General features: G+C 42.7%; 1 protein-coding gene across 1 annotated transcript in view; it reads left to right on the forward strand.

Annotated features, from left to right (window-relative positions):
- Positions 1 to 14260, forward strand: part of GLG1 (golgi glycoprotein 1) — a 403904-nt gene that overhangs the window by 80289 nt on the left and 309355 nt on the right. Inside the window, exon 4 of the mRNA XM_033941148.1 lies at positions 9293 to 9508. Within this exon, the coding sequence (XP_033797039.1) occupies positions 9293 to 9508 (216 nt within the window). The remainder of the gene's footprint in view (positions 1 to 9292; positions 9509 to 14260) is intronic.

Consider the following 14260-nt stretch of genomic DNA (forward strand, 5'->3'; position numbering starts at 1 on the left):
CTCCTATTGAGAAAATTTGCAAAGCTGCTTCCTGGTCCTCGGATCATACTTTCACTTCTCACTATTGTCTGGATGTTTTCTCCAGACAGGATTGCCTTTTTGGCCAGAGAGTATTACAAAATTTATTCTCCTAAGTTGCCAACGCTCCCACCATCCTATTCTGGTTAGCTTGGAGGTCACCCATATGTGAGAATAGGCTGCCTGCTTGTCATGGGATAAAGCACAGTTACTTACCGTAACAGTTGTTATCCAAGGGCAGCAGGCAGCTATTCTCGCAACCCACCCACCTCTCCTGGTTGGCTTCTCTGCTAGCTATCTGAACTGAGGAGGCTCACCCTGTGCTGGGCGGGAAGGCACTCGCGCTTGCGCGGTGCGGTTTTCTCGAAACTGCTATGTTTCTGCAAGCAAGTCTGCTTGCGAGGCTGTCCGCATCCAGGCTCCATGGATGACGTCACCCATATGTGAGAATAGCTGCCTGCTGTCCCTGGATAACAACTGTTATGGTAAGTTAACTGTGCTATCTGGCTTGTCCACATTCTCCTAAATATAAAAGGGCAGCCTTCTTAGCCAAGTCTTAGAAGCCTGACTCTGCCCGGTAATCTGGGACACAAGCCTTTGACAGGCTGCCATGAGACAGTAACTGAGCATGAACAGATGACCCATTTACAGCCTAATGCCTAGTTAATGTTCCATACAGTATTGTGTGAGATCTGTTCACGCCTTACTAAAGGCACTGGTGTCTTCAATTGTTCAAACAAGGCTTCATGCTCTATGCTCAAAAGCAAACCCATTGACATCTATACAACAGTCAGAAGAATCCCTCTGTCCTTGGCTTTTTCCATCTCCACTCTGTTCCACCCTTACCAGAGAACTCTCCTATCCAACCTAATTGTTGATTTGCGATGGAGAAGGCTGCCGTTCATTTCCAGGTTGAGATGTCAGCATTGGAGGGAGAGGGGTAACATTTGAGTCTTCCAAAGTTGCTGCTTCAAGCAGCATAGCAGTGTGTGTCAGAAGAAAGCTTTGGCAATAGCGACATACCAAAAGGGGATTATCACCTGGAACTTGGAGGGAAAGTCTTTGGGTTTCCCTTTAGCTTTTCCTCTATCCTCTTGGGTAAAAGCAAAAAAGAATTCTCCCATGGCTCCTCTCAGTCAGTCATCTTGGGCTTCTCCCTCAAAAATCAAGTATTTGTAAGATTTTTCATGAAAAGTAGAAGATAGTGATGTATTTTAATGTGGTGGTTAAATTCGGTAATAGAACTGTCAGAAGTGACTGTGAACTAGTGACTGCCATCTTTTCTCACTTTTTAAGGACGGTTACTGGGATAGCAGCTCAGCCTGCAGATGAGACTGCTTTGGAGGACAAAGTGCCACCTGAGCTTCTGGCTCTTGGAGTTGACCGAGTTGCACAGAAGCCTGTGCATGTATTCTGTGGCTTCTGTCTCAAATTTTGCTAGAGCTCAAGCTTGAAGAGTAATGTGTTTTTTATTTTTTAAATATGTTTATTAGTGATCATAACCAGGCCACATAGGCAACCAACGGTACAGAGGTACAAAGCACTATACAGGTACAAACAGTGGGAGAAATGCAAAACAGTCAATATACAGGAAATCAGGTATGGTAGCCAAATACAATCCTGGCACAATCAACAATTTTAATATAGAAAATCCTTCCCAGTCACAATTCACCCTCACAAACCTCAAGTACACCGTTCAAATCACAACATGCATACCCTATACCCCCCTCACAGACAGACACTCACCCTGTCATTCTGTAAGGAGCAATCCTATAGACCCCAGGAGAAGAAATAGGGGTAATCAAGATGGATATTCGAGCTGCTCCGTCTGAGCACTGGAAGTAACGCCCACATAGCATCGATGATCTACCCTCCCCCCTTGGGAGTGCGTTGCAGTTCATAGCGAGCCACTTGAGCAATCCTGTTGAGCCAATGAGGAAAGGAGGCTACCTGGTTTGACACCCAATGATGCAAAATTAGTTTTTTCACCACCAAGACTGACATGTAAATGAATTTCCTCTGGGGGGCGGTAGTAACGTTTGTTTTTACTGCAACATTCCTTTATCATGTCCCAAGAAAAATAGGGCAAATGATACACACTAGTGAGACGGTCTTTTCTTAGTGTCCTATATTCAATTTTGGATAGGGGTGATATCTGTTTAGTAGTGTCATTAGATTTATCAGTGGCTTTCATTCTCGTGGATCACGTTTTACTCTTAGCTCACTTAAGTTCTATTGGTTTATCAGGTTCTGTCTAACCTCTTTCTGCAGGGTCAGTCGATCCCCCGCTCCATACTTGTTCTTCAGGGTTCTATTTTTTCTCCCCTTCTATTTAATATCTATCTTAGCCTACTTGTGACTTATTAGTTATTTGACATTAAATTCTATTTTTATGCTGACAGTATTATACCCAATATCTCTCTCAAATGTTAATTTGCTTCATTTACAATCCTATCCTATCCAACGGGCCAAAAGTTCTAGACTCTTAGAGACTATGCCTCTGTGCCCCCAGGCAGACAAGCTAGAACTTTGGATTTGTTTGGATGGAAAATGTATTTGGCCTCCATGTTCGTATCATGCATTCAGTCATACCAGTTCTACATGATCATCTACTTGTGGACCTTGGTGCACAGTATGCTGGAATTGGCAGATACTCTCCACCAGAGCAGGTCGAGTTTCTTTACCAGTTGGCCAGAAAGCATGCAGGAAATTTCTGACTCTGGGTGCTTTTAACGCTTTTGATGTATAGAGCTACATGGGAACGGGGCTTTGGGGATCTTGCAGGGTTGTAAGTGCCTCTTGTGGGTCTCCCACGGTGTGTACCTGTCTCCTGGTGGCCTCCGCCTTCTTCCTTTCAGGCAGTAGCACATGTTTCTGCGGGCAGCGTTCTCAGAAACCTTCCCTCTGATGTCATCTGTGGCTTAGGGACGTTGCTGCTGCCTGTCGAGCTTGATAAAAGGGATATTAGGCCCCCTTCAGAGGAAGTCTTCAGCTGACATAGCTTGAGGATCCTCATCTGCTGGAATATCTTTAATTTACATTAGAGGCTCTGTCAGAGACCCATTTACAGTATAAAATGTGTTCTTCCCAAATAATATTTCCAAATTAATAAAATGTCTTTGCTTATTTGTAAATTGGTCTCTACCAGAGCCTCTAATTCAGTAGCATTATTAACTCAAATAATTATTTTTGAAGTTTATGGGGATGGGTGGGGATGGATTAGATTACGTGCACGAACAGGCGGGGATGGGTGGGGATGAGTTTGATTTCTGTCCCTGCACAACTCTGTTTTGATGTAGCATCCAGGATCTCTGCGCATAGTATAGTGATGTGCAAACTCTCGTGGCTGTATGTCTTTAATCTAGAACCAGCTATTTAGCAGAGGTTGGCAGATGCTACATGCTGAGGAGATAACCTTTTTGGAGAGGAGGTGGAGGAGGTCACATATTTTATTAAAAAACATAGTAATACTATTGACACTGTCCCAGCAAACGCCTCCTGCATTCTCCTTTTCTAGGAAGCTTTTGGGTTAGTCAGAATGAACATCTTATTACTCCCAAAGGGAGTAGATAGGTATATTCCTCCTTCCTCTAACCAACAAGACCAGTCCCAGTGTGCTCATTAGTAGTAGCATGCACAGAAAGTCCTGCCAGCTCTCCATTCAATCACTAAGTCCCTCAGTACTTCTCCAGACTTGCATCACACAACAGACTAGCGTTGGATGCCTTTCTCTTACATTGGAAAACAGGTCTTCTATATCATATCCTCCCATACCTCTTATAGGGAAGACTGCTGAAACTCAAGCAAGACCGGGGAACCATGATTCTCATTGTGTCATATTGGCCATGGCACATCCAAGTTTTTAAGTTTATTCTACATTTGATAAACTGCAAAACATCTATCTGGTTCCCTCTTCTAGAACGTTCATTCGAAGAACCATGGAGAGTCTCTGGTCCTTGCAGCCTGGATTTTGACTTCTTAGAATTTGCTTTCTTATATCTTTTTCCTCACTTTGTGTGTTGTACAAACCATCAAGGGAAACTAGAAGTTCTCACTTATTTGCTTGTCCAAAAATTAATGGTTGTAGATATAAGACTTTTTCAATAGGACCCTAGGCGTTTCAAGCAGGTAAACTACAATCCTGGCTAGGTAAATGTATTCATCAAGCTATGTCTTATTGCTCTTTTTGTTAATTAATCAAGTCCACTTTGGTTGATAAATTCATTACCCAATAGGGCTTTTTATTGTTTGAAATTGTATTTTTATTGAATGCTTGTATTTTTATTACATGACTGTATTTCGCTGATTGTCCAGCTCTTTTTAGTGTAAACCACCTAGAACTTTTGGTTATGGTGGTATTATTATTATCTGTCAGAAGGTGTCTCCAGGGTTCTGCTGGCTTCCAGTTGTTAGTCTTTCAAATGGAGGAGGTTTGCCATCTGTTATGAGGGCAAAACCCTAGGTCTATATTCCTGCCATACACAGAACTTGAATACCTTCTACACATGTCTGTGTCTGGTCTCCAAAACCACCCTGTAAGGGTTCACCTTGGTGCAATTAGTTCTTATCATTCTCGTATAGAAAGTAAGCACATCTCTGAACAGCCTCTAGTTGTTTGATTCATGTGAGGTTTGCTACTGATAAAACTCCCTATCATACCTCCAACAGTGTCTTGATACCTCAGTGTTGTCCTCACCCAGCTGATGAAAGCTCCTTTTGAACCACTGGATTTCTGTGCACTGAAGTACTTGACCTGGCAGGTTGTGTTTTTGGTGGCAATTGCTTCAGCTCGTAGGGTCAGTAAGTTTCAGGTCCTATTGGGGGATTCACCTTACACTAAGTTCCATCACAACAGAGTAGTTCTCCACATGCACCCTAAGTTCCTTCCTAAAGTAGTATTGGAGTTCTATCTAAACCAGTTGATTGTCCTGACAACAGTTGTTCCCAAATCTCATACCTATCCTGGTGAAAATGTACTGTAAGCATTGGTCTTTTATACTGAGTGGACTAGACCCCACAGACAATTCACTAAGCTTTTTGTTTCTTTTGATCCCAACAAGATAGGGTCTTCCATCTATAAAACACAGTATTTCCAATTAGCTGTAATGGTTCCTACTGTTAGAACTGTGGAATTTTCAGGAACCCACTTGAGATCACCCTCTATTGAAGAGAGATGCAAGGCTGCAACTTGGGCTTCTGTCCACAAATTCACATCTCGCTATTGTTTGGAGCGAGATGGCCAACGCAACGGTCTGTTTGATCAAGCAGTCTTGCAAAGTTTTGGGGGGGGTCTAGAATCCAACTCCAACCCCTAAGCCTATTTTATTCTATTCCAGACTGCACCTCCACATAGTGTGTATATGTTTTCAGGTTAACTATTCTTTGAACTCACTATGAGTTCCTATTGACCAATAGTTTTTGTTTTAGGAGAACTTGGTAGCTAGGGAGTCCTACATGAGATTACTATTGCCTGTTTGTGTTCAGAGAAAGCAAAGGTGCTGTAGCAGGTGTTCTCTGAGGACAGCAGGCCAGTAGTCTCACATACCCTCCTACCTCCTCTAGGAGTTTAATTCTTTAGTTTAGCTCATATATATTGTAATGCTGCACCAGCACATGCATGATGGTACACTGTCTTCAAGATTTAAAACTGCACCCAGGCTCTATGGATACATTGTCCACATGTGAGATTATTTGTCTGTTCGCGGAAAACATCTCCTGCAGTTAAGTACCTTTGCTGACCTTGGTGAGAAAATATTGCACTAGAGTATCCACAGTGGGAACGGGAAGGGGATCTAAAATTGGGTACTACTGCTACTACTAATCATTTTAGCCTAAATTTGAATATGGCCAGAAATGGAGCTTGATGTACTGACCAAGGAGAACTCCAGGCATACGATGCAGCAAGATAGAAGGAATGGAGTCTGGAATTGGCAGTTGAGGAGAAGGTTACAGATAAGAGAGATTTACCCGATGGGGAAGAGTTTGGGGAGAGATGAGAGGAGAGATGCTGAGGAGCTGCAGAATGAACAAGCTTGTAAGTCAGTAAGAGGAGTTTGAACTGTATGTGGCAAACTGATAGGGAGCCAATGAAGTAACTTGAGGAGAAGGGCTAATGTGATTGTAACGGCACTGGTGAAATATAAATTGAACAAATTGAAGGGATTTTGGTGATTTTATAGAAAAAGAAACATGTTCTTGGCCATTCCTCGGGGTGACGTGTCAGAGAGGTATAGGTCTTGCCAGTTGCACTGAAATCAGCTCTGACTTTGTGAGGTCTGAGATTACTGTTACAAACTACTACTGTTGGAGTTCCGTTCAAATACCCTCCCTAAAAAAAAAAGAAAAGAAAAAAACCAACACATTCAAACTCTTGGTTACAATAATTGAACAGTTCCAGTTGCAGGAGTGTAAGGGCTTTGCCACAGATACTTCATGTCCACATTAAAACTTGAAAGTTCTGTTTTATTTATTTATTTAAAACTTTTCTATACCATTTACAAAAGATTAAATGGTTTACATAAATTAAAACATACAAAAGATAAAAACAAACCATATCATAAAATCTACATAATAAACTAACTTCTTTTCTTTGTCAGCTAATAAATCAAAAGAGTACAATAGCGAACATGGTTAAACAGATTCTTTTCTTCAAAAGCCGACTAATAAATGACAAAAATGCAGTAACAAACAACTGAGTTTTTAACTGTTTCTTAAATTGAAACCGGTTTACACACAGTCGCTATTGGCCCAACAGGGCATTCCACATTTTGACACCGGCAATACAGAAAGTCATTGCTCTAGTTTCTGCATAATTTCCCTGCACTATTGGAATTAATAGCTTTTGATTTTCGGATCATAAAGATCTATTAGACTTATAAAGTGCCAGAACTTGTTGAAAGTACCATGGTGTTTGATGATAGTCTGATGGACCACAGAAACAACTTTATGTTGCACCTGCAATACAACTGGTAACCAATATATTTGCTTCAGAATTGGCATAATATGTGCTATCCTGTCAACTCCCGTTACTAACTTTGCTGTGGCATTTTGTAACAATTGTAACGTTATCCCTCTGTTTTCGAAATTCCAAGATAGCGTTACAATAGTCTAACCTAGACAGAACCATACCCTGCACAACAGTCCAAAAATCAGAAGGCAGAAATCAATGATTTCAAGCGGTAAAGCATATGAAGTTAGTTAAAACATACCTTAAAGTCTTAACTATTTGCAGCTTCATAATTGGGCACGAGTCCAACATAACCCCCAGAACAGTAATTTCTTTCCTCATCAGTAGTGTCTCCCCCAAAACACTTAAGGAATCAGGCCACAGCTCTTCCCCACTCCTTCCAACAAACATTACCTCTGTTTTTTCCTACATTTAAGCATAAACCATGTTTTCTCATCTAGTCTTCTATCTTTAACATGTAATGATAAATGGACTGTTGTAAATTCATCTCCCACTTATGTACTGGGAAGAAAAATAACACGTCATCGACTTATTGTCGGTAGAAAACCTGAAATTGTTCAATACTTTCCCCAATGATGCTACATAAATATAAACAGAAGCGCTGATAAATAAGATCCTTGAGGTACATCGCTCCTCACTGAAGCCTCTTTGATGCCTTACTACCAACATACACTTTAAGGCCCGGATTCTGTATAGGACGCCCAGTCTCAGAAGCCGACGGGCCTTCTATATAGAATTGGGCCTAAGGCCACATAAAGTGAGCTCGTTTCTCTAACAGACGCCAATGTTACAGATGCTGGTTAGAGAATCGGGTTATTGTAGATGCAGCTGCTAAGCTTATCGCGGCAAGGGATAGGTTTAGCGGCTGCCAGTCCTCCCAGCCACCACTGAACGAACATGGCAGGAGGGATGCCCAATCCCTTCTGCCTGGACCCTCCCCCCCCGAAAGAACGTGGCAGGAAGGTGCCTAATACCTCCTGCTGGAAACCCCCCACTGATGATATCATGACAACCCCCCCACGCTACTGCTCCGAATGAACCCACTGGACCACCAGTGACTAAGGTAGGCCCGGGGAAGACCTATTCTGGCTCCTTGAGGGAGGGAAGGGGTGTGCAGTGATTGTAACAGCCAGCTGACAGCCGGGTCATGACCAAACACTTCACCTTGTGGGAGGGAGGGATCGCTCCCATTCCGGCTCAGCTCACCACACCACTGGACCATCAGGATTTAAGTTGGACCTGTGTAGAGGCCAGCACTGGATTCGAGACGTGGCGGGGGGGGGGGGGGGGAGTGTACAGCTGGGCAGCACTTGAATATAAAACCTTGGTTTATATTAGAGTTAACATTTCCCTCCCTCCCCACCTATTTTTTTTTTTTTAGTGGAAAAATGTTATCTTGGGTTATATTCAAGTATATACGGTATTCTGCTCATGGGGGTGGGAGGAGGTAGCTTATTAGAAGCTGGCTGGTACTTGCACAGGGACATTTTTATAAACCATCATGTTTGACGGAGGGGGGGAAATGGAACTACTTTAGAAAGACTATTAAAACTTTTGTAGGGCCCTCATTTTCAAGGGCATAGGTAAGTTTGGGGAAGGAGTGACAGAGGAAATCGTGTGAAGAAGGAGGTGTTTATAGGATAGTCCAAGAATAAATATTTATGAGTAGTCTGAAACTTGATAATGGGATACAAATGTCTTAAATTTTAAAACAGCTGAAGCTTTTTTTTTTTTTTAGGGTAGGCTAGTGAGTAGAGAATGACATGATGACAGAATTCATCACTATTCCCGTCTCTGCACATAACCATGGGAAACCATCTCTATATCACCAGAGCCACCAGTGACTCTCTTTTACGGAGAGAAGGAAGAATCAGAGTATGAATGGACACAAGCACTGACCCTCAAGCCTTGCATTGAAGAATGCTGGTGTAGAAGGACAAAAGTTGAGATACATTAAAGAACGACACGGGATTGTTTCTTGCGGTTTATCCATGGGGATGGGAGCGGTGATGAATTTTATCAGTGTCGTTGTCTACTAGTGAGGTCTTGAAATTTAGTCAGATTTTATCTGGAGCCTTAGCAGTTGTTGTTTAAGACAAAACTATCTGGAATATGAACTGGTATAGTATAAAGGTATGTAGTCAGTACATCTCCATCCTATGTGCTTCCACACAGACTGAATAAAGTGGGCATATAATCATATGCACAGCATGAGAACAAGTTAAACTAAATGGGTTTGTTAGGATGTCTAAACTAGTCAAAAGTCTTGAACTCTGTTCTGTTTTTTTTTTTCTTTCACTGAAATAGATTAGGGAATGTGCTAATGAGGCTGTCGGTAAAGGGTTCTTAGTATCCTGTTTGGTGGATCATCGAGGAAACATTACAGAGTATCAGTGTCACCAGTACATTACCAAGATGACAGCAATAATCTTTAGTGACTTTCGTCTGATCTGTGGTTTCATGGATGACTGTAAGAATGACATAAATACATTGAAATGTGGCAGTATTCGACCTGGAGACAAGGTAATTCATGACTTTAATCTGTTTTCTCTCTCCCCCCCACCCTTCTTGTCTCCTAGCTTTTGCTCTATTATAAGTATACCTGAGGCTTCTGATTTTAGGTTTTAAGCTATTAAACATTGTTATATACCCTGTGCAGAAAATTTTAAATGTGTTGGATGAACACCAGTAAAGCATACTTTTGTCCCTTCTCTTATTTCTTGTATCATCTACCTACTTTTTGTGCTTTTCTGCATGTACATATTTGATTCCACCAAAACAGGTACCAAGCTCTTTGCTGTGAAAACACAAATTTTTGTATATCCAGAGAACACCTAACTGGAAAATATAAATGTAGGTGTTCAAATACCTAAGAATAGAAGCCCTAAATATCACATTTTCTAGGAGTGACACCTATTGACTGCCTCTGCCAGGGTGATCTAGTATTCTGATTTCTGGGTTATTTCTGTTTTGGTATACTGATGACTTCTCAGAGGACAAGCAGATCATATAATTCTCATATATGGGTGATGTCATCCACGGAGCTCGGTGTACTGTTTCTTTAAGAACCTTAGTTAGTTCTTCCATTGTACATGCACAGGTGCCTTCCTGCCTAACTCATGAGTGCAGGACCAACAGTTTTTTCCATTCACGGTGAGGAGAGGACATGTTTTTGTGCAGTTCTCTTCAGAGTTTTTGTTCTTGACTCCTTGGAAGTCTTTTCCTTGAAGATTTTTTTTAACATTTTTATCAAGTGTACCTTCCTTATATTTTTCCATAGCGAGTTCGCCCCACTTTGAAGTTTTCTTTAATTTTTGACTCTCATGGTCTTTAGGCCTGAGAATTGGCTGGGTAACATTGTCCTTTTTTGGTCAGGTGAGCTGTGCCCCTTTTTCCTTCACCATTGAATCATTTGATTTTGCTTTGGCCATATCCCCTTCCATGTAATCTAAGGTTTCCAGTGGCTTTTAAGTTTTGTACCCAGTGCAATTGAGCCATCTCTGGGACTGACACTTATTCCTGGTGTATCTACTGTTTGGGGCCACCATAATGATCACAGTTGTGGTTTGTATTTGCATATGCAGAAAAGAACCCAGAAATTCAGAGTTGCTCAAAAAGAGAAGATTTTTTGGAGCCAGGTGTGAATCGTTGGAATTGATATTGGTACCAGCATCCGAAGTATCGGTCCCTATGGTTATTAGACCAATATCTGACACTGAGAATGGCTACGCATCAAGTAGGTCTCCACCTGCCTTTGTGCTGGCCACTAATATAAGGCCTCTGGGACCTGTCAACATCAAACTGGACACTGCAGAGGCATGTGGATTAAATGTCCTCATCGGCACCAAGGGATCTCGATGCCAAGAAGCACAAACATTGTTCCTCATCGACACATGATGCTGGGAGCTCTGGGGCATCGAAGACGGTACCTGAGAGGTTTTGGCACCAGGAGGAGTGCTCCACCTTTATTGAAGAGATGTCATCACACCAGTTTCCAAGTAGCTAGGGCCCAGTTTCTAACATAGCACCGACGTCTGCAGTCTGTCTCTGAACCAGCACCCCAGCTTTTTAAAAAAAAATTTCTTAAAAAGATTTTAACACATTTCACAAAGAAAATAATGAATGGATCATACAGTTATATTTCAGAATTAATAAGAATCTACTATATCCATCTAGCCGCCATTAAGAGAGGATAAACCTGCTTTATCCCAGGACAAGTAGGCAGCATATTCTCACATGTGGGTGACATCATCCATGGAACCCTGGTACAGACACTTTAAAAGTGCATTGTCACTTTAAGAAACTTAGAAAGTTTGAGATAGCTTGCGCTGCACATGCGCGAGTGCCTTCCTGCCCAATGTAGGCGCACAGCTCTTCAGTTCTTAGTTTTCCATGGAGCTATGAAGTCACGTCTTTCAACATTCGTTAAATTTTTTCATTGCCTTTCCACTCTCACATTCATTTCTTCGGTGAATTTACAATATGCAATGATTGGGTGGTGAGGCAATTTTCTCTTGAAGCTTCGGCTCCATGTTGTTGCCTTCGTGTTTCTGAGCATATTTTTGAATTCTAAGTGTGTGTTCTAGAAGTATTAATTTCACTATTACACCTATTGAGTGATTTTTTTGACTACTGTATGTTTCCCTTTAATCACTCTTCTTAGTAGAGTACCAGTTTTTTTTGTTTTCCCCATTTATATTTGATCGAATTCAATTTAGCTGAGGCGGTCTTCTCATCCATGTCATGCCCGCTGATGGGGTTTTAAAAGTGTGGCTGGTGTTCTCGCACCATTTTCCTTACGGACCCTATTTTCCTTACGGTGCGTGACGTTTCACTCTTCAAAAGTGCACCTTTAAAATTCATATCCTTCGAACAGGAAAAGTTGTTTGGTGCCAGCATGGAGGGAGAGACATCATCGACACCGTTGACATCGAAGGTACTGATGACTAAGTCACTGACACTGCCCGATGTGCCATCATCGACTCTGGTGTCTCAAGTTATCGCTCCATCTGGTAAGCCAGCTAAAAAGCCAACAGCTTCCCAGATGGGGTCACAGGCCACCAAGGCATCGAGTCCATTCATGTTGGCTAAGCGAAAACCCCTTAAACGACTAGTTCCATCATCGAGGGGTGATTGAGTCATCTTCTCCGGAACGTGTCACAGCACCAGTGGTACCAGTGAGTAAGGCAAAGATACTGGTGCTAACTTTCCAACAGAGGAGTATGGGGATAAGTTTAATCTTTTTGCCCCAACTTTGACTCCTCTGGTACCGGCCCAGTCTGAGTCTAACACTGGCCTTCTGGTACCGTTGAAGCTGTATCGATGTACCGACAGGATTCTGGACACTGGTCATCGCGTCCATCCAGTCCTGCATCGAAGCATCGTTCATCTAGATATTGCTCTACCTCGGGGATCTCAAAGTCCCTCCTTGAGGGCCGCAATCCAGTTGGGTTTTCAGGATTTCCCCAATGAATATGCATTGAAAGTAGTGCATACACATAGATCTCATGGATATTCATTGGGGAAATCCTGAAAACCTGACTAGATTGTGGCCCTCAAGGAGGGACTTTGAGACCCCTGCTCTACCTCCTCAAAGCATCGGTCTTCATCTTCAAGACAGTCCAGTAGAAGCTCATCCAAATCTAAGCATTGTTCTACACTGAAGGTTTATCGAAAATGTAAACATTCCTAAAGAACTTTCGACACCAGACTGGCACCGGTCAAAGAATCATTCTCCTTCAGTTTTAGTGGATTCTGACCTAGAACCTTCTCTTTCTACTACTGAGGAGGATTCTCCTTCCAAGTCTCCAAGAGTTTCACCTGGGAGGGCATCCTCTCCTACAGAGAAGTTTTCCTTCATCTTGGGAAAGATTTTTCAGTGAAGTTAGAGGCAGATTCTAAGTACAGTGCTGAATTTTTAGAAACTTTGGACTATGACCAGCCTCCTAGGGAGCTCCTTAAACTGCCTTTGCATGGCATCTTAAGAGAGATCCTCTACAAAAATTGGGTATCTCCTCTTTCTCTGCCTATGGCTCCAAAGAAATTGAACTGTCTCTACAAAATAATTTCTATTCCTGGGTTTGACAAACTGCAATTACCTCATCAGTTTGGTGGTGGAGTTCACTCTAAAGAAGTTCACTAAATCCAAAGTCTATGCTTCAGTTTCACCTGGAAGAGAGGGGAGGACTATGGACAGGTTTGGCTGGCGCCTCTATGTTGGCAAACAGGGCCATCAATTATCATTTTAATTTTTTCTGTTATCTGAAACATCTCATTAAACAATTTCCTGCATTTCAGAAATATATTCCTTCACCTAAACAGAAAGGCTTTCAACAGCTTGTGTCTACTCTTATTCAGTTAAGGAAGTATTTGGTTCGCTCAGCCTGTGATGTCTTTGAGCTCACTTCCAGATCATCTTTCATGTCTGTGGCCATGAGAAGATTGGCGTGGTTCAGGGTTTCTGATATGGACTTTAACCTTCAGGACTGCTTAGCGAATGTTACCTGTCTGTGTGATGAGCTTTTTGGATATTCTACAAATACTGCAACTCAAAAGCTCACTGCTCTTGAAATTCGCTAGGATACCTTGGTAAAGCCTAAATTCAAGCCGTCCACTTCCAAGCCATTCAGACCATCATCTTATCAGAGACAATTTTTGGCAAAGTCCTCTGCTCCTCCTAGCCACAGTTATTCAACCGCCGGTCCGTGGACCGGTGCCGGTCCACAAAAAAATCTTGCCGGTCCGCAAAGGATTTGTTCCCCACCGCAACAAAAGGCCGGCGTCAGCTAACTTGCAACTTCCTGTTGCAGTCGCTGTGCCGGGACTCCTGCCTTCCACCGCGTTTGCCTCCTGCCTTGTCTCCGCACTTCCAGAGCAGCAGCGGCAGCTCTGTGTACTTTTAACTTCGGCACAGAGCTGCCCCTAAGCAGTAGTTTAGCGCGGTTTCATGAGGCAGCCTCGGGGCCTTTGCTAGGCCGGCCCACATCGCATCATCAAAGCGGGCCGGCCTAGCAAAGGCCCCGAGGCTGCCTCATGAAACCGCGCTAAACTACTGCTTAGGGGCAGCTCTGTGCCGAAGTTAAAAGTACACACTACAGAGCTGCTGCTGTTGGTCTGGACTCTTGGGCCGCTGAAGGAGGGCAAAGAGCAGCTGTCCTGGAGGTTTCCCTTCCTCTCGCCTTTGCAGGTCCCTTTTTTTTTTTTCCTTCAAACGGCAACGGGCCCCAGCATCGACATCAATCAAGTAAGTTCAACTGTTCCTTGCAAGCGGTTCTG

The sequence above is a fragment of the Geotrypetes seraphini genome, chromosome 4 (assembly GCF_902459505.1).
Source record: "Geotrypetes seraphini chromosome 4, aGeoSer1.1, whole genome shotgun sequence".
Lineage (NCBI taxonomy): Eukaryota > Metazoa > Chordata > Amphibia > Gymnophiona > Dermophiidae > Geotrypetes > Geotrypetes seraphini.